This window comes from Pituophis catenifer, unplaced genomic scaffold (assembly GCF_029215685.1).
Source record: "Pituophis catenifer annectens isolate HBS135680 unplaced genomic scaffold, rPitCat1.0.hap2 SCAF_17, whole genome shotgun sequence".
In the NCBI taxonomy this organism is placed as follows: Eukaryota; Metazoa; Chordata; class Lepidosauria; order Squamata; family Colubridae; genus Pituophis; species Pituophis catenifer.
In genome coordinates this window covers 711,035-738,655 of record NW_027256897.1, presented here as the reverse complement: position 1 = coordinate 738,655, position 27,621 = coordinate 711,035, and the positions used below count along the sequence as shown (strand labels likewise).

General features: G+C 53.0%; 2 protein-coding genes across 2 annotated transcripts; one reads left to right on the top strand and one right to left on the bottom strand.

Annotated features, from left to right (window-relative positions):
- Positions 1-1,995: 1,995 nt before the first annotated feature.
- Positions 1,996-16,126, top strand: LHX6 (LIM homeobox 6). Its single transcript, XM_070955662.1, has 9 exons — positions 1,996-2,052; positions 3,071-3,256; positions 3,334-3,455; positions 9,727-9,947; positions 13,397-13,497; positions 13,588-13,683; positions 14,074-14,248; positions 14,784-14,887; positions 15,437-16,126. The coding sequence occupies exons 1-9, from the start codon at positions 1,996-1,998 to the stop codon at positions 15,455-15,457; spliced, it is 1,083 nt and encodes a 360-aa protein (XP_070811763.1). The 3' UTR covers positions 15,458-16,126.
- A 2,450-nt stretch (positions 16,127-18,576) lies between these two features.
- MORN5 (MORN repeat containing 5) lies at positions 18,577-27,530 on the bottom strand. Its single transcript, XM_070955771.1, has 5 exons — positions 27,484-27,530; positions 26,606-26,753; positions 25,894-26,005; positions 25,595-25,726; positions 18,577-19,028 (listed from the first exon to the last, which is right to left on the bottom strand). The coding sequence occupies exons 1-5, from the start codon at positions 27,528-27,530 to the stop codon at positions 18,949-18,951; spliced, it is 519 nt and encodes a 172-aa protein (XP_070811872.1). The 3' UTR covers positions 18,577-18,948.
- Between the last annotated feature and the right edge of the window lie 91 nt (positions 27,531-27,621).

The window sequence follows — 27,621 nt, the reverse complement described above, 5'->3', positions numbered from 1 at the left end:
TTGTGATGAGGAGGCAGTTGGAGACCCTCCATGGAGAGAAACTACCACGTACAAGTAATTAAAGAAGAGGACAACCCCCCCCCCCCCCCCCGATTATATGTCATATGAGCCGTTGAGGGAATTTCTGGCTAGGTAGAGAAGAAGGGAGGACGAGAGGAACCACTCCACTCCTCTGCCCAAAAACCACCTGCAGCCTTTGAGAAGACATGCTCGAAGATTTTGGTAGCCAGATCCACCTCTTACATTTCACATTTCTCTTTCTGCAAAGAATGTTTTTTTAATGAGCATCTTCACCTCCCTCAAATCACACTGACTCTTCTATGATTAAGGGGTGCTTCTGGATTTCAACCCTGATAGGTGTTGTGACCTAGGCTCACTTAGTCATTACAGGACACAATTAGTCTCAAACAAAACTATTTTATTATAACAGCTGAGAATTACTTCATTCCCAGCTTAGTCCAAATTAATTTCAAAACAAGTCCTTCAGAAAAAGTCTTTCGCGTTTATCACAAACCTTTTATCATCTTTGGCACCCTGCCAAAGGCCTTTCTTGGCAAAGCCCCACAAAGTTCAGAAACGAGCTGCCAACTGGAAAACAGATTTAGCAACGTTGCTAAAGAGCCTTCGCTGCTCTTTTAAACCTTATGGGAGGGGCCAATCATCTGGCCTTACTCCTGAGTTGTCCGTTTTGCTTTAGTTGCTCTTGCCTTCTGGCAGCTCTGCACATGCGTGTACTAGGAACAGACTCCTCCTGTTCCTCTGCCTCTCTGCTGTCCGACTCTGGAGGCCCCAGAGTCCGTGCATCACTCCCAGATGGCCCTGGCCCCATCTCTGCCCCCGACGCAGAGCCCTCCTCTGGGCCTTCCCCAGACTCCAGGACTGGCCCATGGTCCTCCCTAGCCTCCTCACTGTCCAACTCCGCTGCTAGTTCCACGGGCTGCTGGCAGACCACAACAGTAGGGCAGGGTAGGAAGGAGGCCCAAAGAAGTCCTTGGCTAAATTTGAAGCCTTGCAGCGACTTGGGAAGGTTGGCGTTGGACCAGACGGGCATGCGGTCTCTGCCCAGCCTCCTCTGTCCTGTGGAGAAGCAGAGTGGCCGGCCGGTCTTGAAACAACCTCCCCTTCTTTCCCTTCCCTGTTTGGGTGTCAGTCCCAATCAGGGTGATGATCCTCTGTCTGGGCCCTGGACATCTCCGGTTACTTCCTCCAAAGTGGCTTCAGGGAAAGTCACAGCGGGGCCCTTGTGTCCTATCTGGTTACACACAGACACAGACACACACACACAAACGGCCATCTAGGCAAAAGACAGGTTTCTCTTCTGCCAATTCCCTGGAGCTAGCTCCCAGGTGAGGCACCCAGGTGACTCCCAAGGTGGGCTGAGGCCCTTCTGGAGCTGGGCAACCTGTTGGGATTGTCCCCTGTGAATGGGAGGACTCCCAGTCTTCTTCACAGGAAGCAGGCAGGTATGTTCCCAGACCAGGTGCTTCTACCTGGGAGGTGAATGATAGAATAGAATAGAATAGGATTTTTTATTGGCCAAGTGTGATTGGACACACAAGGGATTTGTCTTTGGTAGATAGGTTCTCAGTGTACCTAAAAGATACGTTCATCAAGCATCGTAAGGTACAACACTTAATGATAGATGTAGGGTACGGTGTCATAGTACATAAGTCACAGGGGCTTAGCCCGAGTCCTTCTGTGCTGATGCTCCTCGGCCCTGGAAAGAACTCTCCACATCCTCTGGGGCTGGCTCTGTCCTCCTCTTGGGTTTCTGTCAAGAAGGGGAGGCCGAGACCTTGCCTCCCTATCGCCTTGCGCCTCTCCTTCCTCCCCGCCCTGCTTTGCCGCAAGCAAGGAAGGAGGAACTTGGAGGCGGAGGGGGGGTCGTCCCAGGCAAAAGGGGGGAAGGAGGGAAAAGTCCTCTCCAGCAGCTGTGCGCAGCGGTGGGTGAGTGAGTCGCGTCTGGGCGGCCGCGGCTGCAGAGGGGAGCTCCTTATGGTGCCCCCCATGTTCTGGAAGAATGAGCCCCCAGGCGAGCAGCCCTCGACGGAGGTGAGCCTGGAAAGCAGGTGGGGTGGTGTTGAGAAGGGGTGGGCGGTGGGAGGCTAGAAGGGAGCCTCCAGGGAGAACCAGGCTGTCCTGCTCTTTGGAGAACCGGGTCCTTCTGCTTGGGGAGGGGGAGGTCCGACGGGGGTCCTTGTTGGTCTAGCCTGGGGGAATCTGGTAGCCAGGATCCTGCCCTGCATTTCCCCCCAGGGTTCAAGGAGAGTTTTGGAGAGGGGAGGGGGCCTTCCAGTGGGGGAGGTGCTCAGGTTCCCCCTCTCTTTCCAGGTATCTCTGGCTACTGGGGATGGGGGGGGGGTGGGAAACTGGTGGTTGTTGAGCACCAGGAAATCTGGGTGGGGGGGGAGGAATGGAGAGTCATGTAACCTCTGGGAGGAGAGAGGTGCCCTTATCCTTTTTTTGGGGGGGGGTCCCTCTTCCGTCGCTGGAGGGAGAACAAGGGCAGGGGAGCCTGGCGTGCGGTCCTTGCGCCCCCCCCCTTCAAGCCAGGCTGATTGCCAGGTGCGCGCGCGCCTCTCCGGCCCGGCGGCGGGGCTAAATGCAGGTGCTTCGGGGCGGCGACTTGGGGAAGCAGGAGGAGGCGCGGCGGAGGCGCGGGTGGTGCCGCTGCGGTTCTGGCTGGGCAGAGCGAGCGGGCGCGCTGCGGTTGCCTCCGGAGCCGCTGCCCGAGGTGCCCCCCCTCCACGCGCCTCTCCTCGCCTCTCCTCCCCCCCTTCCCCGCCCGCCGCCCCCGCTGGCTGGTTCAGACGCGCCGCGCTTTCCGCCTCGCCCGCCGCGCGTCGCTGGACGCCGAGCCCATGGCCGCTCCGAAGTTGGGCTTCGTCGTCCAGACGGGGCGGCTGTAGGTGGGGGGCTGGAGCCCCCCGGACGGAGCCCGCCGCCGCCGCCGCCGCTCTCCTCCGCCATGGTAAGCCTCCGACGGGGAGGACGGAGCCCGTCTGGTGGCGGGCTCGGGTGGGGGGCTGTCCGCGGCTGACCCGCCGCTCGCTCTCTCGGGCTCCCGCAGGCCCAGCCCGACGGGGAGGCTCTGGCCGGCGCCCTGGAGAAAGAGGAGGCGCGCTCGGCCGCCAGCACCCCGTCCACGCCGTCCGTCTGCTCGCCGCCCTCCTCCGCCTCGTCCTCGCTGCCGCCGGGCGCCAAGAGCCTCTGCTCCAGCTGCGGCCTGGAGATCGTGGACCGCTACCTGCTGAAGGTAAGGGCGCGGGCGGGCGGGGGCGGGGAGCCGGGCCGGGCCGGGCCTCGCCTAGCGCGCTTCTCCGTCGCCCGCAGGTGAACAACCTGACCTGGCACGCGCGCTGCCTGGAGTGCTCGGTCTGCCGGACGCCGCTCCGCCAGCAGAGCAGCTGCTACGTCAAGAACCAGGAGATCTTCTGCAAGGTGGACTACTTCAGGTAGGCGCCCCGGGGAGCCCCAGCGGAGAGGGAGGGCGAGGCGCCCCGGGAGCCCAGGCCAGGCCGGCCCGCGCGGGGCCCACCCGAAAGGCGACGGCAGGGCCGGCTTCTCCCCGCTTAGACGGGGCCTTGCTCCGGATGGAGCCTCTGTTCGCCTCCTTCCGCGAGCTCCGCCGCCGACCGTGGGAAAGGAGCCGAGCCGACAGCAGCGGCTTTCCCTGGGGACGGCCGCTGCAGGCCAAGCGGAAGGCTCGCTGCAGCTGGGGGCCCCTGCCAAGCTAACCCCTCCCTGGGAAGGGACGGAAGAGCCCCGCGGCCCAGAGCCCCGAAGCGCCCGCAACCCGGCTGGCCCTTCCGATCTCCTCTGCAGCCGCGGGGCAAAAAAGTCAGGGCGGGGGGGGAGGGGAGCTTAATTGCGGTGCCGGCAATCTCCTCCCACTGCGGTGACTGGAGGCCGATTCCAGGACCCCAAGGCCGCCTCCCCCCCCCCTCTTTTCCCCCTTGCTCCGCTTCTGGCTCTCTGCCTCGCAGCCCTGGAAGTGGGAGCGGACCCTTTGAACATCTTGGCGTCGCCCTCGCCAAACTCTGGAGCTTGAGCGGCCCGGCCCGGCTGGAGGAGCCGAAAGGGCGCGTGGCTTCTGGCGTCCAGAGCCCCGATGGGCCGGGAGGGGCGCCCTCCGCCGCAATCTCTGGGACCGCCGGCCGGCCGACCGACCTGCGGGGCGATCTAGAGGGCAGGCGGGCGAACAGATACTTGGAGCAGGCGCTGCCCGAGGGCGCTGGGTTTTTCGAGGAGAGCTCAGCCAGGGGCCCAAAATTCCCGGGGCCCTGGCGGAGGGTGCCATCGCCTTCCCTTCCCGCCTCCTCTCCGCGGGTTTGCGAACGGCGCAATCTCCTTTCCGAAGAGGTTTCGTTTCGGAAGATTCGGAAGGAATCCGGATTGGCCTGGGCCACCTTCTCCCCTTCCGTTTTCCCTGAAGTGACGGGGAGGGAAAAATTCGTTTTTCCAAATACAGTAGTATTGCGCGCTTCGCCGCCGGGAGATGCGCCTCTTGGACCGCATCTCTTCGCCCGCTGGGAAGGAGGAGAAGGAAAGGCGGCTTTGGAAAGGCGTTTTCTTCGGAGGGGCCGACCTGGCTGCACCGGCGGGGCAGGCGCGACCCCCCCTCGGTCAGAATCGCCCCCAAGTTCCTTGCTAGTTCTTCGACGGCCGGTTTTGTTTGGCGAACCGCTTTATTTCGTTGAATTCCGACCGGCGGACCTGCCGGGTCCTCTCCTCTCTCGCTTGGCAGGTGGGACCGCTTCGGGGTTCTTCTGAAACAAGCCACCTTGGCGCGGGGGGGGGGAAGAGCGCGTTTAATCCCGTGGGAGGGCAAGGAAGGGGCAGCGGGCAGTTTTGGCCCTTTGACTCAATTCGGATCGGATTTCGCACCGGGACTGGTCGGACCCCAACCGCCGATCTCCGGCTAGGAATCTCCCTTCCCCCGTTTCTAAACTGGGGGGGGGGGTGCGCTCTACCTTTCTCCTGGGGAAGCAGCTGCTTTCTGACGATCGCGGGGGGATCCGCGTGTAGGTGAAACTGGTTGATTTATAACGGGTCCCCTGCGAAATCCCCTCGACGGAAGGACGCGGGTCGGGCTCCTTTCAGCCTGGAGCGAACCCAGCGCACCGTCTCCGCTGGGCGCCATCGGCGGGTCGAGCCAACTCCGAAAACCGGGTGGAGGAAACCCACGTTAGAATTTCGGGCTGGGCGAGTCGGGCGAGAACTTCCCTCGGCCGAAGGGAGCCGGGCACGGAGGGCCGAGCGCGGGCGGCCGACGGCCCTGCGGAGGGGCGCTGCTCTACGACCCCCCGAAGATCCCCAAAGGCAAAGGGGGCGGCGGAGCAGAATCGGGAACCTTGCCCGGCGGTGATCGCCGCTCCTGCCGGCTTCCTGACCCGGGAGCGCTTTAACCTCGTGGGAATCCTGCCGCGGGATGGTGGGGAGCGCGCCGCACAGAAGGGAAACGGTGGGGTTTGCGCTCCGGGGCAGGTGAGAGAGATTTCCGCGGTCGACCTCGGCCGCGGCGTCCTTCGGGGCGCCCGCCCGCCCGGCTGCTTCTGGAATCGATCCCTCCTTTTCCGCCTCTCCAGAAATCCCAAAGGACTTAAGGTGCTGAAGGCGGATGATCCCGGGTGATCCTAATGGGGGGGACGGGGGACGGACGGACCCAGCTGTGCCTGATGGTGATCTCTGAAGAGGAAGCGATGTGGGTGCAGTGCCGGCCCTGGTGCTCTCAACCAAGATGCCGCCTGGGACACCCCGTGGGAGAACCCCAAAAAGGAAGCGGGGAGCAGGATTCCCATCAGGGCCTCCCTTCTTCCTTCTTTCGAGCCTCTTGCCAAGCTCTGCCGACCTCCCTGGCAGGCTGGGAAGATCCTTCAGAGCCTCTACAGGCTGGCCAGGGATCTGCCCACCCGTGGCCTTTGCCTCTGAGAACCGTCTCTCCAGATTTGTGGGCTCCCTCGCTCTCCGTGGAAAAGGAACTGGCAGTGGTAATAAAGAGAAGGGGCAGACGTCATTTCTAATATTAGCAATCCCTCTGGGGTAAGGGATTTAAAAAAAGAATCACCTCTCTTGGCCCCCAGTTTTGGGTTCCCCGCCCCCCCAGTTTTGGGTTTTTAATTTCTTGCCCACATCAATCACGGAAAAGGGAAAGGAGAAATGCACCAGAGGAAAAACATGCTATTCATTGCCTTGGTTCTGGATATTAAGATGGGTGACAGAGGATTAATTCTTGGGCTAAGATTTCTGCCTGTAAAATTGGAGGGCACTTTCATGATGGCGTCCGCCAGCGGTTTAGTTAATGAAATAAAATCATTAGCAAGTTAGGAGAACAGAAGTCTGGTCCCTCATTTACGGTGGTGTCTATGATCAGGAAGGTCTGTTCCCTGAGTCCGTCCGTCCTTCCTTCCTTCCTTCCTTCCTTCCTTCCAGGTTTCAGCTTCACAAAATTGTCTCTAGGAGACCGGAAAGGGATTTTTGATCAGGTTTGGCAATAGATGTTTGAAAGTCAATTTATAATTAAATGAGATCTGGAATGCTGAGGAATATCCTGAGATCGCTATGGTGGTTTCTTGAAATTTTGCATAATATTTTTTTTTATTTAGTTATCTGGGGATAACTAGTTACTGAAAGATTTTGGAATGCAAAATCTCAGCCGGTGTTTGGTCTGTCTGTTGAGGTGTTTAGCCCACTGTGGATTTACAGGGTTGTTCTGTGCAAGGCTATTAACTGAGGGGCCACAATAGATATTAGAGGGAAGTAGAGGTACCTGTAAACAGAGGGTTTACCCGTGTGGCCACTATCCTGTAGTTATTTATGGAGATCCATTTGGCGCAGTGGAATTTCTTCTTAGTAATGAGATGACGTTTGGTTATTCATGAGATAGTCAATTGACAGCCCCATTTCTTTCTTAGTCTTTATTATGTTCACATTTTTTTTTTCAAAAAGAAAGCAAAAGAAGGGAGTTCTTTCAGTTGTGTTAAAGATAATTCCCAGCATTAAATAGATGAGAGAAGAGGATGTTGGGAATGCGGGCAGCCGAGAGTTTTCAGTGGAAGTGGTTCTGTGCTGTGCCAGAGATTTCAGTATGTGGGTCTCTGCAAACATGAGCACCATTTTTTGGGTGACAGTTTCCTCTACCTTATTCTGTTATCCAGTCCTCACTCCCCAAATCCTTTCACCAGCATCACAGCCTGATAAAGCAGAGTTGGTGTGGGGGACGGAGCGTGTCTTCGTTTCTTTTAAAAATTGGAGCTGCTTTCACTCGGGAAGGCCTCAAAGGACTTTCTGGTCCCAGCCATTTAAAAAGAAAACAACATGCTCCTTTTTATCCCAGCTTCTTCCACGCTAAGTCCTGGCGTTCAAAACGGGTTCTAGAGGCTTTTGTTTAAATTAAACGCATCCCGATTTAGCGTGGTGCCAAATTTAAGTGCAGAGCGCTAATTTAAACCTGAAATCAGGGCTGTTTCACTATTGTTGCCTGGCTGCGTCTGAAGAGCGAACGCCGCAGGAGAATTTCAGAGAGGGCAGTCAGACGGCGTGAGTCTGTTGGCCTCTCACCTTGGATCCGCTGCTGCTCGACCTTGTTTGGGCTGAGGGAGCAGATCCTGAGGCTTCCTTAGAGCTGTGATAACCAGGATATTTGGCCTACCTCGTTTTAAGAAAAATTCAGTAATAAGCCACCTGATTACTGAAAAATTCAGTAATAACCCATCTGATTATTACTGTGTCATATTTACTTTGCCTTCTTTAGCATCTGCCAGGTTTTATTTTTTCTTCTTGTGCTTAATGATTCTTCAAAATGCTTTGAGTTTTTTTTTTAAACGGCCCCGTGTCCATACCGGACAAGTTTTAGAAGAATAGAAATTCTTTGTTAAATATTTAGGCAAATGTATTAGTCTAAACTCCTGTTTTAAAAAAAGAGGATGGTCTTTAGAAAGGAGCCTCTCTGTATGCGAGACAGAGAATGCAGAAAGACATAATTAAGTAATGCTATTAATTGGGTAAAATGTCCTCTGTGATGAATATCAGTTATAATCTATGTATTGAAATCTATTAATTGAGAATGTTGGCAACTTCTAGTTAAGGTTACAGAGTGAGATAGGTGGTATAAATTTCACCCAAAAAAAATCTTTCGTCTTTAATGCAGTCTGAAAGAGCAGCTATTTTGTTGACAAAGATCTGGGCTTTTCCCAAAACAGGAATGAAAAATTAATTATCAGGGCCCTTTGTTTGTGGGGGCATCTAAACCGAGCATCCCATTACTGGCTCACTACATGCCCCAAATGTAGGAAATTAGCCATTGGTCCCTCCCTGTTTCTGCCCCCCCCTTGAAGAAAAATTAAAAAAAACCACTGGCATTGTGTCTGCTCTGGGACAAAACCCTTTTAATAGGTGGAGTGTGTTTTTAAAAAAGTTTTTTCTGTATCACTTGGGCCTTTAAAAGGATGGAGGATCAGATAGGTGCCAACTCAGGTGATTTTCTCCAGGACCAATTTCAGCTGCTAGTTACTGACCATGGTTTGGGGACCTCGTGAGCTCTCCCCATCTCTGTCTTTGGTAAAAAAAATAAAAAATTAAAAAATGGGTGGTTTTTGTCAGAAGCCAGCTATATTTTTGGGGAGCTGAATCTTGAGGGCTTTTAGTTGCTTGTTAGTTTCTGCAACAAGGACCTTCAATCTGCTCTGCTCTGCTCTGTGTGTGAAGGCTCAGGAAGTCGGCGGGTGCAGAGGGGAGTGTCAGAAGGTGGCTAGTCCTCAGCATCTCCTGGCCGGCATCTCACGGCCGCCTGCGGTTGTGTGCGTTGCGCTTCCAAGCAGCCTGTGATCACTCAAACAAGTGAGCCAAAGAATGTATTGTGCATGCATTCTTTTCCTCGGCTCTCCCTTTCATTAGAATCAGACCCCTTCCATGGAGGGGAACGTACAGAAAGCGAAGCCCCCTCCCTCCCGTGGTGTGTGTGTGTGACTGGTGTCTAGCAGAGGGAAGTGTTGAATGGGAGGGAAGCCTGTGAAACATGCAAGGGTCCTTCTCCCGGCCTCTTTGGGTGCTCAACAGCCGTCTGCAAAGAAGGACGAGTGAGGGGCTGTTTTAGACTGGGGCACCCAGGCAAAATTTGGGGAAAGGGGCAGAAGCACAGAGGATGGACGCCCTAGGGAAGAGGGTGAACAGCCAACTGTTATTCCTTTGATGCATTCTGCAAGAAAGCTGGTTAACAGCTAGAATCTTGCCCGCTTTCGTATTTCAATGAAAGGGAAGAGAAGGCAATTTTGAATCAGGGTTGTAAAAATCCTCCTCGCATGAAAATAACGGGAGGACCCTATTTTGGGATCCTTGCAGCCTCCCTGTGATTTTAGCCTCTTTTATGACACTTGTTGTTTAGGGACAGTTTTAACTAGCATGGCTGCTGCCCTCTCCTTAAAGGCCAAGTTCTTTTTTTTTTTTAAGCACAAAAGCCCAATTCTCAAAATATCTGCTTTTAGACCAGCTCGCAAAGCAATCTCAGTCGATGGCACAAACCGGTTTTCTGCAAACTAATATTTATCACCACCTTTGGGTAGGTTGTCCGGTTTGGGGTCGAGAATGCTGAGTTGCTGATGTTTTGCCATTTAGATGCCCTGGGGATTTGCCACTTCTGCACGTGGGCCAGAAAGTTGGAAGATGGAAAAACAAAACGGCTCCGATTTTGGACAGTCGTAGCCATTCGGCTTCTCCTCTCTTTTTCAGTCGGTTTGGTACCAAATGCGCTCGCTGCGGGAGGCAGATCTACGCCAGCGACTGGGTGCGGAGGGCTCGGGGCAATGCCTACCATCTGGCCTGCTTCGCCTGCTTCTCTTGCAAGAGGCAGCTGTCCACCGGGGAAGAGTTTGGCCTGGTGGAGGAGAAGGTGCTATGTCGGATTCACTATGACACCATGGTGGAGAACCTCAAGCGCGCAGCAGAGAACGGTAGGTCGACCTCTCAACTCGTCCTCCCTGGTGCTTTGTGGCTCTGGTGTGGCCCCAAAGCTTGAGTGTGTGGTGGTCTCCTCCATGAAGATCTCTCCTTCCTTCACCTCTGTTTGACTTAGGCCAAGAGTCAGATGCCTTTCGGAGTAAAAATCTCTCCATCCAACTTCTAACCACCAAGGAACTGAGAAAAACAGGATTTGACAGGCGCTCTCTTGAGGCTTGGCAGACATCCCCTACTTTTGACTTGGTGTAGGTTTCTCTTCCTGAATAGTGGGCAGGTCTTTAGGATCTGAGAAAGCAGCCAGGACCTCCAGGTGTTGGATGTGGGCTACTTGGCCCTTGACAAACAGTTTAAAAATGCCCAGAAGTGAAGGTGGGCACTTGGCAAAGCTGACAGGGTGGAAATTGGCTGACCGGGTCTCCTCTGATGAGTTCAAGATGTGCCAAGGTGCCCAGGAGCTAAGCAGGATGATGATATGGAGAGAGTGGAAATCAGTCCAATGGAGAAGACTTGGGGTGTCCCCTTCTGACTTGCATCCAGGAGGCAAAATGGAGAGGGCGACTTTGTGTTAGAGGGGAAGTTGGCAGTGAGACAGTGAGTAGTGTAGGTGTAGAAGCACCAAAAGAGGTTCTTATTTTTGTTTGGGGGTTTTAAGGCCTTGGGGTTAGAGTCAACCAAAACTTGGAGTTCCCTCTGGAAGGGTTAGTCAAGTCCTACAGCCTTTTGGCTTTTCTTTGGTTCCTTGACAATGGAGTAGACGCGCCATGGTTCTCAAAAGTCCTTGGGGCCTATACAGAATTAAACCTGACTCTGTTCTGCAGCTACACAGACAAAGCCCGGCTTTCTTCCTCGTCTGTCGCATGCACTTTATCTTTTGATCTGCGCTTCTTCTTCTTGAACCGCTTAAGGTATTTGTTACATAAAATGCACAACTGCGTTTCAAGCGTATCAAGGGAGGCAGCAGGGATGGCCCTTGATTAGGGATTAAGACTGACCCGGCCTGCTGGTGATTTCTCTAATCTATTCTTAACCAGATTTATATAAAAAAAAAAACCTCCCCACTCTAACAGAGTGACTCTGGGCAGCGTACAGCCGAAACAATAAAACTAAAGTCCAAGCCCTTTTGGTTAAAGCAAGTAAAATATTTCAATGTGAAATGCAGGTTATACAATAGCGACTAAGCACTGCAATGAAACAGCCACGAGGGGGCTCCACTCAGTTGCCCCCTAGTGCCCAGAGGCATATTGATCTTTGATTAAGACCAGGGATCAGCAACCTGCAGCTCTGGAGCCGCATGTGGCTCTTTCACCCCTCTGCTGCGGCTCCTTGTCACTCAAAATATGCGTCACAACTGCCAATTTGCGACACCCGCCAGCACGCGATTTATTGAGCTTCTCAACCACGGGTAGGCCAACTATGGATAAATCCAAGAAAAGAAAAGTTTCAGAAGAAAATGGAACATTTAATTCAACTAAATAGTCAGGCACGGGAAGGGTTTTGTGGCTCCCGGTGTTTTCTTTTCTGTGGGAAACGGGTCCAAAGGGCTCTTTGAGTGTTTAAGGTTGCAGGCCCCTGCTTAAGACCCTTAAATGTGATTTCACGTCTAAGCTAGAGTGTATCTTGTATTTGTCTCGAATTGCTCTCTCCAGAAATCGCAGGCCAGACCTGGGTTCTCCATTAGTGTGGTTATATGGAAAGGGCATCGTAAGATGTCCCCAGTTCTCTTTTTCAGATTGTTTTTTATTTTGGACAAAGATGCAGAGAAAAGATCAGGCTTGGCTCAGTTGAGTTGACACAACTGTGGCTCTTTCCGCCTTCTTTTCAAGATGCACAGGCGCATAGGACTCCCAAGAGACAGAACTTTGCTCAAGTGTTAAAAAGTAAAAAAAAAACTCAAAGAGATTTTCTCTCTCTTTCTCTCTCTCTTTGAGCAAATGCAAAAAAGAGAGGGGGAAGAGAGAAAGAGAGAGAGAGAGAGAGAGAGGGAGCATGGTCCCTCCTTGCGCAGCAGATGGAAACGATTTTGAGAAAGGGGAAGGCGAAGAAGGAGGGGAAATCTGAAAATGAAAATAATCAATGTTTCTGTTTACAAGGTTTAAGCAAGGAGATGAAAACAAAATCAAACCAAGATGCCAAAGCGGGATGCGGTGGGAGGCTGGGCGTCTGAGCTGCCGGTTTGCGCCACATCCTCCTCCTGGCCAGGCTGGCCCGGCAGATGGTTAGGCGTGGATTTGGACCCAGGCTCAGAGGCTTTCTGGGTGGCCCCGCAGGAGAGGACGGGGTCTCCTTGACCTCCTGCCTGAGGAAGGAGATGCAGAGGGCCTACCTTGGAGGCCGGAAGCGAAGGGGTTTGGTTGAAGGGGTGGCAGGCAAGCGAGAGAGCACCAGGAAAGTTCTCCAGGTCTTCCAGCCACGGAGGGGGTCCCAGGAGTTGTTCAGGGCTGGTGTTTCTTCACTTGGTGGAACTTCTAGAAGGCATGCATGAGAAGAGAAGCGCCTTCTTCCCACCCTCAAAGGCCAGCCTTTTGCCAGCCTTTGGGGCTCTCCGTCTTGCATAGTCATCCCAGGTGGCCTTTGAGGTCAGCTGCTCACCGTTTGGGCTGGAACCCAACCCAGTCGGGAGAGTTGGGGGGGATCTGCAAAGATGGCTGCTCTTTATTGGGCCTCAGCATCCCTCCCTCCGCCTGGGTGGGTGGGAGGCTCCCTCCCTTCGCCTGCCTTCCTCCCTGGATGGCTTCATGGACGCCAGGAGTTCCCTGCAGGGCACCGTGTCAGCTTGGTGGGCAGTGATGGGCAGAGGCCGGGGGGCAGCATGACCTGCACTCTTTCCTTCGGACTCTTGGGAGGGGACGCAAGTCAGCCCATCCGTCCGTCGGTCGGAGCCTAAGCCTCCCTCTGGGACTCGCAAAGCGATTTTGCCTGCCCCGGTTCAAGGAAAATAAACAGATGTTTCTGAGGCTGACTTCCATTAATCATCCCGCTCAAGAAGAGAAGGAAAGCGCATTCCTTCAGCCTGGGCCAAGGTAATCACCTCCCTCCTGAGCGTTGCCTTCCAACCCAGAGGGCGAGGGTGGGTTCCCACGCGGCTGGCTCTCCCTTGCGCTGCCCAGCCCTTAGGTTGCTCCCTGCACTCTGGAGCACATGTGGCTGAGAGGGGCTGCGCAAACCCCCTTTTTCCTTCTGGACCGACGTTGAGTAGGGTTCGGCCCCACCCGCAAAGCAAGCCTGGCTTTGCTGGAATCCTCCCACTCCCCTTCTCTTGATAGGCTTCATGTATTCGGTTTACCTTGCTTACGAGGGGATAAAAACAGATGCATAAAAAGGAATTATATATAAATACAGGACGCAGTTAAAAAGGAAAGAGATTCAACAGAGTGCTGGGGTTGGCATAGAGCCCCTCCCCCCCCAGGGTCAATCTCACCCCCCCTCTTCTCTTCTCTTGTAGGGAATGGCATCACTTTAGAAGGGGCAGTCCCCTCCGAGCAAGACAGCCAGCCCAAGCCGGCCAAGCGAGCCCGGACTTCCTTTACAGCAGAGCAGCTGCAGGTACGAAGAGACCCGGGAGGTGGGGAGGATGCTAATTACTGGGGAGGGGGTCTCACCTTAACATCTCTCTCCCCCCTCTCCCCCGTGCAGGTCATGCAAGCCCAATTCGCTCAGGATAACAATCCAGACGCTCAGACGCTGCAGAAGCTGGCAGACATGACCGGGCTCAGCAGGAGAGTTATTCAGGTGAGGGTTGATGCTTCCGGTTTACGTGCGGAATTAACCCCACTCCCGCCTAACATGGATGACGTTACCTAGTTGGGTAATGAAAGGTCTGCAAGAAAACAAGGCAGCTCAGAGGGCACCAAGGACTCCGCGTAGTGGGGTGCCTGCTTCGACCAGCCGTGGCCACCAGCCCCTTGGTCCTGAGGTTTCCGGTCACTTCCTTCTTCTGACCGCCCTGCTGGCCACCCTCCCCAGCCGCTCGTCCAAAGAAAGATTTTGGGGGGGCTTTGTTTCCTCTGCAGCTTCCACCTCCCTGGAGGTGCTTAACTGAGGCAAAATAAGAACAACTGCAGGGGTCAGAATCAGTGGGGCGCCCCCCCTCCCCCTCTGAGATCCTCCCTCTTTCCCCAGGTTTGGTTTCAGAATTGCAGAGCGCGGCACAAAAAACACACCCCTCAGCACACGGTGCCTCCCTCGGGGGGCTCCCAATCCCGCCTCCCTTCCGTGCTGCCGGAAGACCTCCACTACTCCCCGTTCAGCGGTCCTGAGCGGGCCAGGATGGTGACCCTCCACAGCTACATAGAGAGTAAGTGGAGGAGAGGGGGGAACTGGGCCTCGGGGGGTGGGGAGGGTAATGCCGGCCAGCCTTACGAGTCGTTGATGGGATTGTTTTGCTGGAGGTGGAAAGGAGACCACAAGGAGGCGAACAAAGGAAAAAATGAGGAAGCTTAGAAGCCACCCAGCCAAAATCTCCCCAGGCAGCTCTTGAGTCTCTTCTTGGGAGGGAGAGTTGAGAGCCCCCCTTTTCCTGATGGACCAGAGGGCTGCAGAGCATTGGGGGCCCAACCTGAGCACCATAGCCCCCCCCAAAACACACGCGGGATAAAGTGAGCAGCAGAAAGGAAGAAAGATTTAATTGTGTCTGCAAATACACTTGGCAGACGTTTTCCTTGGCCGCGGTTCCTGCACGCTTTGTGCTTCTCTCCCCCTTTGAACCCACACGCTGCGTGGCAGCCCCTCGGTGCTTGCATGCGGGGCGGGGTGTATGTGTGGGGTTTTCATCCGTCCATTTATGCCCACTGCCACCCCGAATCCAAGTTTTCGTATCTTGTTCTCCGCAGGTCAAGTCCAGTGTGGACAAATGCACTGCCGCCTGCCCTACGGAGCCCCCCCTGTGCACCTCAAAGCCGACATGGAAGGAGCCCTCTCCAGTAGAGGGGAGAAGGTAGGAAGGGGGGAGGTGGAGTCACAGGACTCAGTGCAATCCCAAGCATCTCTTCCTAGAACTGGGTGCTGGAGATCTAGGCAGGGAAACGCAGGGAGCTGGCCACCGTGCAGTCTTCTCCTGAATGGCCTTCCCACCAACCTTCTCTCTCTATATTTTTGGTGCCTCCAATGCTCCGGCTGCTCAGTTGGCTGGAACGGAGAGAGGTCTAGCTAGCCTTCCCCCAGGTAGGAGCTTCCAGATAGCAGATTCTGGGAGCCTTCAGGACTCCTCAAACATCTCGAGTTGATCTCCAGGAACTCTCATCTCTGTTAGCAGCCTCATGTTGACTTCATCTCAGGCCCCTTCAATCAAGGGAAGAGACCTCCTGCCATCTTCCACTGCCTTGCTCTGATCTGACAAAGCTCACCTTCCCAGCAGGGTCTATCTGACAGAACGTGCCTTGGGGAGGGACAAAGGGAGGGCAGATCAGTGGTTCCCTCCTCTTCCTGGTCCCCACTTCGGTTCCTCTGCAACGTCTCCCAAGCTTCTCTCTGATTTTCCTGGCAGGTGATCTTGTTCCAGTATTGACTGCTCCTTTTCCTCATTTCCCGGGACTTGTGATGCCACTGCTGCTTTGAATCATCCCTGGCCACCAAGGGACCCCCTCAAGGTCTTCTCAGCCTTGGCTTCTGGATCTTGGTTGCCGTGGCTGTGGCCACCAGCCACTGAGCGTTGCCCAATGGCCTTCTTCCTCTGGTGGACTTGTTGGCCGGTGAAGATTCTGGGCGGGACCTTCTCTGGACGACCGAAGCAAAGGGACTTGCTGTGGATGTATCTTGTCTTCTGCTGCAAGTTTAACCGACGTAAGGACAGACGTTGTGCCACCTGGGCTGAACGCGTTCATTCAGACATGGAACGTGGTTGACCTCCAACCTAAGAATCAAGTCTACAAGTTAGTCTCAACGCTCAGCCGTTCGATGGAAACATGGATGGAAGGTGGGAACTTTCTCCATTTCAACAGAGAAGACCACGGATCTTGTTCTCTTGATTCCTTTTCAACTCTTGAGGCTTTTGATTTTTCCCCGCAAACATCGTCGGTCTGGTTGTTTTGGGACTGGCAGCCTCAAACCAGAGGCTGGAAACCTGCCCCGCGAGTTGACCTTCCCAGTGCTCCTCAAACTCTTACGGATGCTTCTAATCTCATCACCCAACAGCCGGTGGGAAGACGTCTCCCTCCCTAAATCTTGGGAGCAAAAATCCAATGAACTGGGGCTTCAACCTTTGCACAGAGCTGAGAAAAAATGTTTTTTTAAACCCCTCTAGTGGCGACATCACAACTTTAAAAAGGAACTTGGGGTTGATGGAAAAGGTGGGACTTTGTGCTGCCAGGACTGTAGTGAAACTGGAACTTCTCTCTCTCTCTTTCCCCCTTATTTAATGGCGTTTGGCATCCTCAGGCCGTGCTGGACGGAGCAGCTGAGCAAAAGCACTTGGCCTTTGGCCTTCTCCTGCTATGGAGCCCCTGATCTTCTTCGCAGCCTCAAGCTTCGTCTTGCTAGGCTGGGCAGCTGCTAGGTTAACTGGCCCGTGAATTGTCTTTTGGACAGGAAGGCCCTGATGGGAGAGGCATTGCCCCAATTGGGGCAGCCCCCAGGCCTGGGCCAGGGACACCCTCTCCCCAACCAACCTCATGGCTTTTTGCTGGCTGGAATGGCAGAGATCTGCTCCCTTTTCTCCCAGGACTTCCTACCCAAAGACACAGGCACTGTTCTCCCTCCTTCCCTCCCACCCCCTGGAGAACTCCCAATCTAGGCAGATCCCCACCACTCACTTCTCCCTGGGCTACGATGGCACTGATGATGTTCCCTAGTTGGGTCACGAAACGTCTGCAAGAAAACCACCAAGGACCCCCCCAATTCAACCCTGAGCTACAGATATTATTCGTATGATGGCCCATTTCCAAGAGTTCTGTCGCTTCGTGGTCCTTCCGTGCTGCTTGGATGGCCCTTCAATAGAGCGCCCAGCACGTCCTGCTCCCGAGAATTCACCCGCAGAGCTTGACCGGAAGGAGGAAGCTTCTTGGTGGCCCTGGGTGGCCGAGGCAGCCGAGTGCAGGAAAGGAGGCCGCTGCGGAGTGACCCTTGAACTTCCTGACTCAGACGTCCTGCTGAATTGCGGAGGGGACAGAGGTCACCCTCCCTGGTGGCTGTGTCCGTTGTGCGTTTGGGTTACAACTGCCTTTTTTTCCAAAGGGACGGCAACTGCTTTGGGTGTGAGTCAAGCGGTGGCTTTGAGGGAGCTGCTCTTTCAGCCCCTCCACACCATCAGGAGGAAGAGGAGAAGCCGGGACCCCAGGGCGGGGGGTGGGGGTGGGGGTCAGTCCCAGGGAAGAGAAAAGATTTTGTCTTCTCGTTCCCAAGTCCACCAAGCGAAGGTTGGGTTTTTTTCTTCCTTGTAAAAGTCAGGGAGTTATCCTTTTTAAACACGGTAAATTTTGCTCTGCTCTTGCAAAACTGGAAACCATTAAATGGATGTTCGATCCATTCATCCTTTATAAAATGGAAGTTTCTGGAAAATTAAGGCCTCCTGCTCCAGAGGAGGAAGATGAGTGCTCTCGTTAGCCGGTGTCTTCTCCCTGGGCAAAGCTGCCTGCCTATCTACATTTAAAAACACACTCGCTCGCAAACATCTAGCTGAGCAAAAGTGCCCCCTGGCCCTGAACGGGCAAACTCTGTGCAAGCTCAGAGACCCTCCTGCAGGTTGGACTATCTGCCCGTAAAATCCCTATTCCCATCATTCACTTCTCACAATCAGGCTGTGCAAAACTCCCAGCCTAATTCCGAGGGCCAGCAATTCGTAAGATTAGTCAAAATCTGTTGTCACTCGATCCCTTGCAAAGGACACGCTTTGGAATTCGGCACGGGTTTCCTTTATGGAATACATTCGAATTTTCTACAGCTCAGCGAGCTGAGGAAAAATTAAAGTAGAATCTAGTCCGATCTGGGAAGACAAAGGAGGTACCAGAATTAATTTCCAGGAACTAAGGAGGGCCAAATTTTGTTTGAAAAACCTGAAGTATTCACGCTGATAACATATATTTAATTGAAGCATGTTGGGCTTGCGGGGGGGTGGTCTCCGAAGGGCAGCGTTGCGCTTCCCTCTTTCTGCTTCTCCTTTTTTTAAAAAGCTGGGGCGAGCAGAATAGGGGGCTTCACCAACTCAGCGGCAGACGGAGAGCTAACTGCCTGGCCCGGTCAGGAGAAGCCGGGGGTCCCAAGCTGTGCCAAATTGTCTCGGGGAAAAAGAGCAGACTGTTTTGTTTGTAGATTGTGGCAATTTGTGCATGTCTAGGTGAACATGGCTAAAAATAACCTTTGGAAGAACAGGCGGTCAGGACTGGTATTTATTTAAAATAAAGAGACGAGGGGTGGGCGCTGGGGGGGGGGAGGGGGAGGGAATAATGAAAAAAAAAAAGAAAAAAAGAAAAATTGTAAAGCACTTTTTTAAAAAAATCAAAACAAAACAAAACAAAAAAGGTCAAAACCAATGTTTGTTTTATTAGCTCCCTTTTACTGTCGTGCTTTGTAAATGTCTTATTTGTGTAATAAATAAAGTTAAGTCGAGTCGAGGTGCGGGCACTGACATCAAAGGAAGACCGCTTCCCTTTTCTTTGCTTTGGGATTCCTCATCCCGGCTCCCCTTCTTTGCCTTGGGACGGGTCGATGTGGAGGGCAAAACAAAAGGACGATAAAAAAAAAACCCCAAACCCCAGCCCCACAATAAAATCCGGCTCCTTCTCCCCTCGGGAGGGGCCAATGAATCCAGAGGGTGTCGGGCAAAGGATGGGCTGGAGCTTCTGACGGGCATCCCGTTTGCCAACCTGGGAGAAATATGACCGTAATCTCGGGTGATTGGCTCACCATTTCCACTTATTGCCTCCGATGAAAGGAAAGCCGCTGGGCACCCTTCTCTTGGCAGGGGGAGGCCACGTCGGCCGTAATGGAGAAATTATAGGGAGAGGGTCCTCAGGCGGGAAAAACCCCAAGGGGAGCCGAGTTCTTCCTCGCCCTCCGCCCGGCTCACTTCTTGGGCTTGAAGCCAACGCACTCGTCCCAACCTTTCCGGCACGTCTTCACAATCCATTCGTGTTCGTCGTCATCTGGGGGGGGGGAGCACGGGGGGGGTTAATTGTGGTAGGGGGAGACACAAAAGGAGAATTAAAATGGATTTCATTTGTGTGTGTGTGCGTTGGCCTTTCCTTGTCAAACTGGGGAATTTTGGCTCAAGGGCTGAGCCAGGAACAATGAAGACTTAAGATTTAAGACATAAAAGGAGGACGTTTCAAAGCAGGGCAGAGAGAAAGGAAGCCCAAGTTTCCTCTCCAAGAGAAAGCAAATGTATTTTGGGCTGGTAAAGAGGCCGCTCGGGTGTTGTTTTCGGCTGGTTCAGCCAGGCAGCTCGACTTGGAAATGAGCCCAACTGAGTTTAAATAAGGTTTACTCCAGGTAAGGAAATGGGCACGGAGTAAGCCTCCTAAACCTGCCCTCGACGTGACCACAGCCTGACTGCCTTTTCACAACTCAATTCACTTCATTTGGGTCATTTTTCATAGGTTATCAAAGCCTCGGCCTTTGTTCAGGAGGTTTCAGAAAGCATGGAAGGGCGAGCTGGTGATTTGATAGATTTGAGGGGTCCCGTGCATTGCTGGGGGAGGTGGGGAGGGGGGGGAGGGGGGAAGGCCGTTTTAATCATGTCCACTGAAATGCTCTGAATCTTCAGCTCACGTATAAACTGATCTAAATCCGGTTTTGCTTAAGTGTTAGGCGGTTAATCTGGTAACCAGTTCAAAACTGACGCGGCTGCTTTTCCTGGGTTAAGGAAACCGATTATGGGATCCCCAATAAATATATTTTCATTCCCTTTTTTTTTTTTTTTTTTTTGCCTCTGGGAATCCAGCTCGTATCCAGGTCACCATTTTCCAGTTGTGGCCAAGAGGTGAAGCGGGTGGGAACTGAGCCCGCGGGCTACCCAGTGAGGTTTCGGAGGAGCTATAAACGTCCCCTTCCTGCTGTCCCCAGAACGTCCAGGCTGCAGGTCTGTGGGGCAGGTCATTTGCCACAGCTCAGGGCTTAGAAGATGGGGCTGGATCCTGCACAGCCAGGAACACAAATCTCACCTGGCAACTCTCTTCCGAACCTCCTGTGTTGCTCTGGAAAAGGGCTGCTGGTTGTGACTCTGCCCATTTGCAGGGGTGGGTTCTATTTACCTTCACTACCAGTTTGCTGAGCTTCTGCGCATGCACAGATTGCCTAGGATGACAACTGGGGCAGTGGGCGGAGCCTCCCGCTGGTTTTACTACCAGTTCTTGCGAACCGGCCCGAACCGGGGGCAACCCACCACTGATTCACTGCCTTCCCTGCAGGGAAAACCGCCAAGACTTTTGACCAGGGAAAGTACAGGAAACCAAGTACCTTCCCTCTCTGCGGTGGGGGCTTTTCCAGCTTCAATGCTGAGGGATGCAAAGGGAAGGGTCATCCTTCATCACCGCAACTCTCTCACTAGACCTACCCAGAAGGATATGCAACCCTCCCATGAAGAGGGAACGCCGGGGCTTGTCCTGTCCTGTGCTGTCCAGGGCGGGTGGGGACAGCCGAGCGAAGGGTTAATGGCTGGTCTGTGTGCTGGAGAGGAAGAGGAGGCAGGCCGCCTGCTAATCACGCCTGCTCCGGGGCTCTGAATCGCTGCAGCTGTAGCCTCTTCAGGATGAAACAAGGCAAACTGGGTTTATTGTGCTGAATGAGTTTGGGGCTCCTCCCTGATTGTTGGTAATTGGCGGCCAGGGACTTAACAGCCTCTCCATCATGTCTTCCTGCACTCTACCTGACGGTGCAGCTAACAATTTAAATCACAGATGCCGGTCGGGCTCGGCAGCAGCTGCTCGTTAACCGCCCTGGTCCCCCTCGTGCCGTCCCCGGCAGCTCCCTCGCCCCGCCACACCGGGGTGAGCCTGAAGAGTTGGGTTTCATTTCATCCATATTTAAAACGGAATTAAAAGCCCGGACAGACTTTGATTAGTGCTCACAGACAGCAAAGTTGTAATTACCTTCCTCTTTTTTTTTTTTTTTTTTTTTTTAAGCTAAGACAATTGTTGGGCGATATTAATAGGAGCGTTGAGGCACATCTTCGCCTTCGGATGTGATTTCCTCCTTTTTTTTTATAAAAAAAAAAAGTGGCACTGGGGGTCAGGCTGGGTGGGGGGGAGAAGAGAGAGAAGCGAGAATACAAATACTCTTTAATCAACTAGAAATTATCACCCTGGTGCAATTAGGCGCTCTGTCTTTCGTGGGTTGTGAGGGGGGGGGGGGAAATCCCATTGGGATACGATTAAGTTCATTCTCTTTGCCGTCTCCCCCTTTCCAGTGGCCCCCGTTTGCACCTGAGGAGAAAGGTCCTGGCTGGACCGAGAAAGGGGCCGGCACCAGGCGGCAAAGTCACCCTGGACTGGCATCCTTCGCATGCCACCCAAGGAAGGGCAGGGGAGGCACTGGATCCATGGGGAGCAGCCGTATTTACTTCGGTTTTAATGAAGCCTCGATGGAGTTTTGAAGAAGAGATTGGGCAACCATTTGTCTGAAGCGATCTACGGTTTCCTGCTTGAGCAGGGGGCTGGACTAGAAGACCTCCAAGGTCCCTTCCAACTCTGTTATTCTGGAGTCAAGGTGAATTTTGAGCACAGTCCCTCAAGTCCTAAGCAAAGGTGCCCATGCCAAGCCATTTCTCCCAAAGAGGCTGCCATGATTTAATGGAAGCATCTCTCCTCGCGTTCTTCCTTCCTTATCCAAATCTCCCCCCCCGATTCCCCATCGAGACCTCAGCTGGGTTCCAATCCTCCCACCTGCAGATCTGCTGTAGGGGTGTCCGGGTCCCCCCAGTAACCTACTTGGGCTGCTTTTTGTAAATCTGGGGCAAAGGCCGTTTCAGGTCTCCATCCCAAAAGTACGTCATCTTGGGAGCAGCTCTGTTGCTAGAGCTTTCCTGATCCTTGTTTTGAAGTCAAAATGTGTTCCGAAGAGACCTGGAGGATGGCAGGGTTTCTCTGTCCCAGAATGAGGATGGAGTCAATGCACGAGGGTGTCTTTCAGGAATCTCCCGCTAAAATAAAGAACCGTAGTTGCAAAGCCACCTCTGCAAAGCCTGGCCTGCCTGCCTGTGACTTCCAGGTTAACTGCAATCCCAAAAGTTCTCCGCAACCCTTGGCCAGCAACCAGGAGGGACATCTTAGCTGCTGGTTCCCATTTAACTGCTGCAATTACAAATTGCCCATTAAAAGGAACTCTCCAGGCTGGGTTGAAATGATCTGTCTGTTAATGTTACGCAGCAGGATTGACCACCAGCTCCGAGGCGGCCCTGCAGAACAATCGTCTACGTATCCGTCGGGGAGAGAGCTCAGACCCAAACCTTGCTTGTTGATCTTGGCAAGCCAGGAATTCAATCTTTGCAGGTTTTCGAAGCAGTCATTACTTTAGGGCCTGGAAACCCAGAGGGTGGGCAAGACGCCAAAGATCATGGACCCTGCACTAAAGAAGCTGCCAAGGGATGGACCCCCAGCATGGCAAAGCTCCCCAAGGGAATCTCCTCAAATGGGAAGGAGGTGCTTTTAGGTGGAAAGGCTGGGGAGGAAGATCTGGGACCCTGGCACCTTTAATGCCCACAGCTGAATGCCACCAGGTCCTCCTGATAAGTCCTCACTGGTGGTCTATGGCCAGACAGCGGTGGGGAAAGTCACCAGAAGTTGGGAAACCGTCTCACGATCTGGCCTATTTTACACCTGCATCTCTTGGATCTCTTCTCTGGTTGAGTACTGCAACCCAACAAGACAGACAGAGACTTCAGAGGATCATTACAACAGCAGAAAAAACCATGGCTACCAACCTGCCTTCCATGGAGGACCTGTGTACTGCACGAGTCAAAAAGAGGGCTGGGAAAATATCAACAGACCCCTCACATCCTGGACATCAACTGTTTCAACTCTGACCCTCAAAACGACGCTATAGAGCACTGCAGACCAGAACAACTAGACACAAGGACAGTTTTTTCCCGAACGCCATCACTCTGCTCAACAAATAATTCCCTCAACACTTCAAACTATTTCCTAAGTCTGCATTAATTATTATTAATCTTCTTATTGTTCCCACCACCCATCTCCTCCCACTTATGACTGTATGACTGTAACTTGTTGCTTGTATCCTTACGATTTATATTGTTTCCTAGTATGATTTGATTGCTTATTTGACTATCATTAAGTGTTGTACTTTATGATTCTTGACGAATGTATCTTGTCTTTTTATGTACACTGAGAGCGTATGCACCAAAGAAAAATTCCTTGTGTGTCCAATCACACTTGGCCAATAAAGAATTCTATTCTATCAGATTGTGGGTTTTCAAGAAGCACTGAAGAGTCACACATGGACACTTTCCTAGTCTGGCTCGAGAATGCTGTCCTTCCTCTGTCCATCATCCAGGGCTGAATTAAATAAGAGCAGAGAAAGCCCCCCTACCTTACTTGGCATTCTCTAATCCAGGAGACCACAGACTGAGCTCAAAAGAGTTTGCACCTCCAAAGCCTCCGGTGCCGAGCTGCCTGCAATGCCTTCTGACTCCACATCCAACTTTTGGCATTGCTAATCAGCAGTTCTGGAGAGCAGGGCTCCACAAAGGCCCCCCTTCCCCTCAGAAAGGTTCCTTGACAAAACCAGATCCTTTGAGTTCGCCTAAGGAAGCTGCACCAAGCGGTGATTTGTGAAGCAACGGCTGCGTTGAGCTATATATTGTCAACCAAATATATATATATAGGAGGGGGCAAGAAAGAAAGGCGCTCGCTCACCCATCCCGTCTCTCTGCCCTTCAGAGGGCTGCACAATGGAAACCAGCACACAACTGACACAATTTGTTTTGTTCCCTGCCCAGGAGCAGACTCAAAAGAGCTCGCGATTAATTTCGGCACACACCGAACATTCTTGCAAACAGGTCTGGCGCCCCGTTCTTTGAAGAATACACTGATTACCAACAATTTCTCAGGGCTTGCCACAAACATTATGTCTTTTGTTGTGCAAAAGAAAAAGAGGGAAAAAAAAAAAAAACCCAGCAGAATCAACCATCTGGCAAATGCCCCAGAGCTAAAATCTTTCACACGGCTTATAATTCACAATGATTAAATATACAAAAGCAGAAAAGAGGAAGAAGGAAAAAAGAGAGTTATACTATGGTATGTTTTTTTTTTTTTTTTTTTTTAAACCAATAAAAAACAACAACCAGGAGACTTTCATTGCTTGATCAAAACCCAATGCCATCCACGGAAAAAGTGTCTGAGCAGGCTCACTTATTTATATCCTTCCAGGCTAATAGTTTCAATTTGCGACTTGCAAAAATTGCCATTTGAACCCGTCACAGCTAATGGGGCCTGGGTGTCACAGGCCATTTCCTGCCCTGCTTTTCAAAGGGCCAGGTGTGCTCTTGAGGGGGAAACCGGCAGCGATGCCAGGCATGGCCGGGCAGGACTGCAAAAGTGCAATGGAGGAGCAGAAGCAGAGGGCAGGGAAATCTCAAGAGTGGGAAGGGGTCATCCAAGACCTGGGTTCAATTCTGGCCTTTTTGCAATTCCTCTTTCGAATCCCAGATGGAGACAGAGTTTAGTTTCTCTCCGGGTGGGTCTATCTGCCCTCGAGGGGGCTGACGCAAGGGGAAAGCGGTCTCCTCGAACCCAGCTCCTTAGGAAGAGGGTGGACTTTCAGCAAGACTGCTCTGCCGCTCTTGTCCAGAGGTTCCTAAATATTTCCTGCCATCTGTTTTTGATGCTTCCAGATCTGGCCAGTCGCCTGCCAGGGTTTTCCTGCCTTTCCGGCGAAGGAGCAGTCCTGGATCTGTTCCCTCTCACGGCTGACCCTTTCCTTGCACGCTCCCCGCCTCTCTTGTCACCTCAGTGGGCCCCCCCAACCTCAGAAGACCCTCCTGGGACGGCTGGCGTTCCTTTAAGGGCAGACAAATGCTGCCGTTTTCAATTGTATCCGTGCCCTTAAAGGAAGGGATGGACTTTGGCACCAGATCCCATCTTCACACCCATGTTCTCAGAGGGAGGGAGGAGGGGGCCACGCTCCTGCACACTGCCCAGCCACCCCTTTGCATTTGCACAATGGGCCACTTATGATGATTGTTGCTGCGGCTGTCGCTCAAAGTTTATAGCAATAGAAGGAAACAAAGGGGCGTTGAAAGATGGAAAAATAATTCCAAGAACTCAGTCCCTCCCTCCCTCCCTCCCTCTCTCTCTCTTGACTGGTCACAGTTTCTGTTTTGGGAAAGATTGTGTTTATCTCACTCATCACGAGTGTGACACTGAATCCAGGAGTTTGGTCTGATGGCACCCAGAGGATTAGGTTGTAGGGAGGGCTTGGGGGTAGGAGAGATGGCCCAGTCCCACCTACGGGAAAGTTCTGGAGATGTTGCAGGACCCATCCGACCACCCCTGTCAAGGTCATGACCTATCCTTATAGTGGGGTGTCTCTAGAGTCCAACCTACTTTTGAGGGTCTTAAGGAGGCTGATCTTAAGGGCTCTAATTCCTCCCCACTCCTTTTCCATGTGAAGGACACCAAGATTTAGGTTGGCCTGCCCAGCGTTCCGTCTTGCAGCCAATTCCAGGTTGAAAGGGATCCGGAGGAGAAGGGCCTACCTGCATTTCTCAGAAAGCGGTGCCGGTAATCCACAACCACTCTGGTCTTCGGGTTGTAGAAGCCATCTCCGCAGTCGTAGCAGCCAGGGGGGATGTTCCGTGGGGGATCCAGGTTGGTCAGCTGGGAAATCCCTTGGGAAGAGAAACCGAGGAAGAAGAGGATGTGAAAAGCAAACACTCTGGAAAAAAATAGCCCAACATTTACTGCTTTGTACCCAACCAGAGGGGAGAGGGTCTGCCAGCCTCCCAAAGAGAGGAAGCACCAATAATTCCATCCTCGAGGTCTCCCAAGGCTGTACCTGCTGGCTTCAGGCCGTTGCAGATTTCTGTGTAAAACCTCCTGTCGTAGCCGTCACAGTAATGCCATTTATTGTCTTTGTATTCCAAACCATCAGAAAAGGTGTATTTCCCCTGTTGGGCAAATTTAGGGTTAAGGTGGAGGAGAATCAAGCATTCAGATCCAACTTCCTGTTTCTTGGCTGTGTTGTGGTTTAAGAACTCCACCTGCATCCCCAAGCATGGCTCCTTTCCCTTCTCAGATTGTGTGAATGGGCCTGCTTATCAAATTGTCATAAATTATAAAACTGTTTTATCAAACAGAGGAAACGGGTCGGCAGGTAGAAGAAGTAAGACATACTAAGCAGAAGAGCAAGGCGTGGTATTGCTAAAGAGGATGGACATCCTTGAAGGACACTTAAGGTCCACCCAGCCAGTGGCCCTGAAAGGTCCTTATGGGACAATCCGTTCTGGATCTTTGCTCAGTGTTGTCTTAGCACAGTGTGTGCACCAAGCCACTCTGGTTTGTGGGTGTACGAAGCCCAGCACGCTTGGGACTCCCACCCAGGAGGCATCTACTGAGGCTTCGCAGATGGAGAAGAAAGGATGACTCCCCATGGCAGGGAGAAGGTCCTGGGAGGTCCAGATGGGTCAAGATCAGCTCCCACCAGGGTGTCAAGGAGACTGTCGCTCAAGAAACCCAGAGGCTCCCAGTTTCCCTGGTTGAAGCCATACCTCCACACAGATGCCTTTGTCCCAAGTCCCTTCGTATTTGCTTCCGCTGGGGAAGTACAGAGTTCCTTTCCCGTGGAACATCCCGTCCTTCATCTCGCCCTCATACTTGGTGTCGGTGGGGAGGGTGTACGTCCCCGTCCCTTCCAACCTGGGGGGAGCCCAGAGAGAATATCAGGCCTTGAGTCTACACTTCTCTCCAACCACCCTAACCCAGGCCCCCACCCACCCAGCCCATCCTTGCCCAGGGGGGGGGCTTCACCCACATGCAAGGAAGCAATACCCCCCTCCCAACTCATTGGACCTCTTCATAGGCAGGGATAACGCTCCCAGCTCCCCCTCCAAGTCTTACTCTTAAGAGTAAGTCTTACTCCCAAGAGTAAGTCTTACTCCCCCTCCAAGTCTTACTCTTAAGGTTTATGATTTATTAGAGTTGCATATTAATGGACCGCATATACCGCATGTCCCCCACCCGAGTCTTTACGGGGCAGCCCGCATATCCTATGCATTCATTACATTCTAATTCTGGGTTTTATTTAATTGACCAAACTAAGTAATAATTTTAATTAACAATTTTATGATGTTTGTGTGTCTATATTTTTCTTGACTGTACACCGCCTTGAGTCCTACGGGAGAAAGGCGGTATAGAAATATAATAAATAAATAAATTAATAAATTCACACCAGGCACCCTCCCTCCCTCCCTCCTTGGCACGTGTACAGAGGCTCCCCGGTGCAACCTCCGCCTGCAACGTTTGCACGAGCCCCCCCCCCCGCCTTTGCAGTTTGCACCCTTCCCCCCTCCCCTTTGCAACCTCCCCCCTCCCCCCCCCGTTTGCAAAGGGGCCTGCAGGAGAGGTAGGGGCGCGTCCCCACGTGCACCTGCCGTTGACGCGCTGCCCGCGGTAGAAGCTGCCCGTGTACTGCATGGCGCGGCTGGGCCTACTCGCGCGCGTCTCCGTCGCCTAGGCAACACGGAGGGGGCGTGGCCGCGGCGGGAGAGGGCCATGGCGGGGCTTC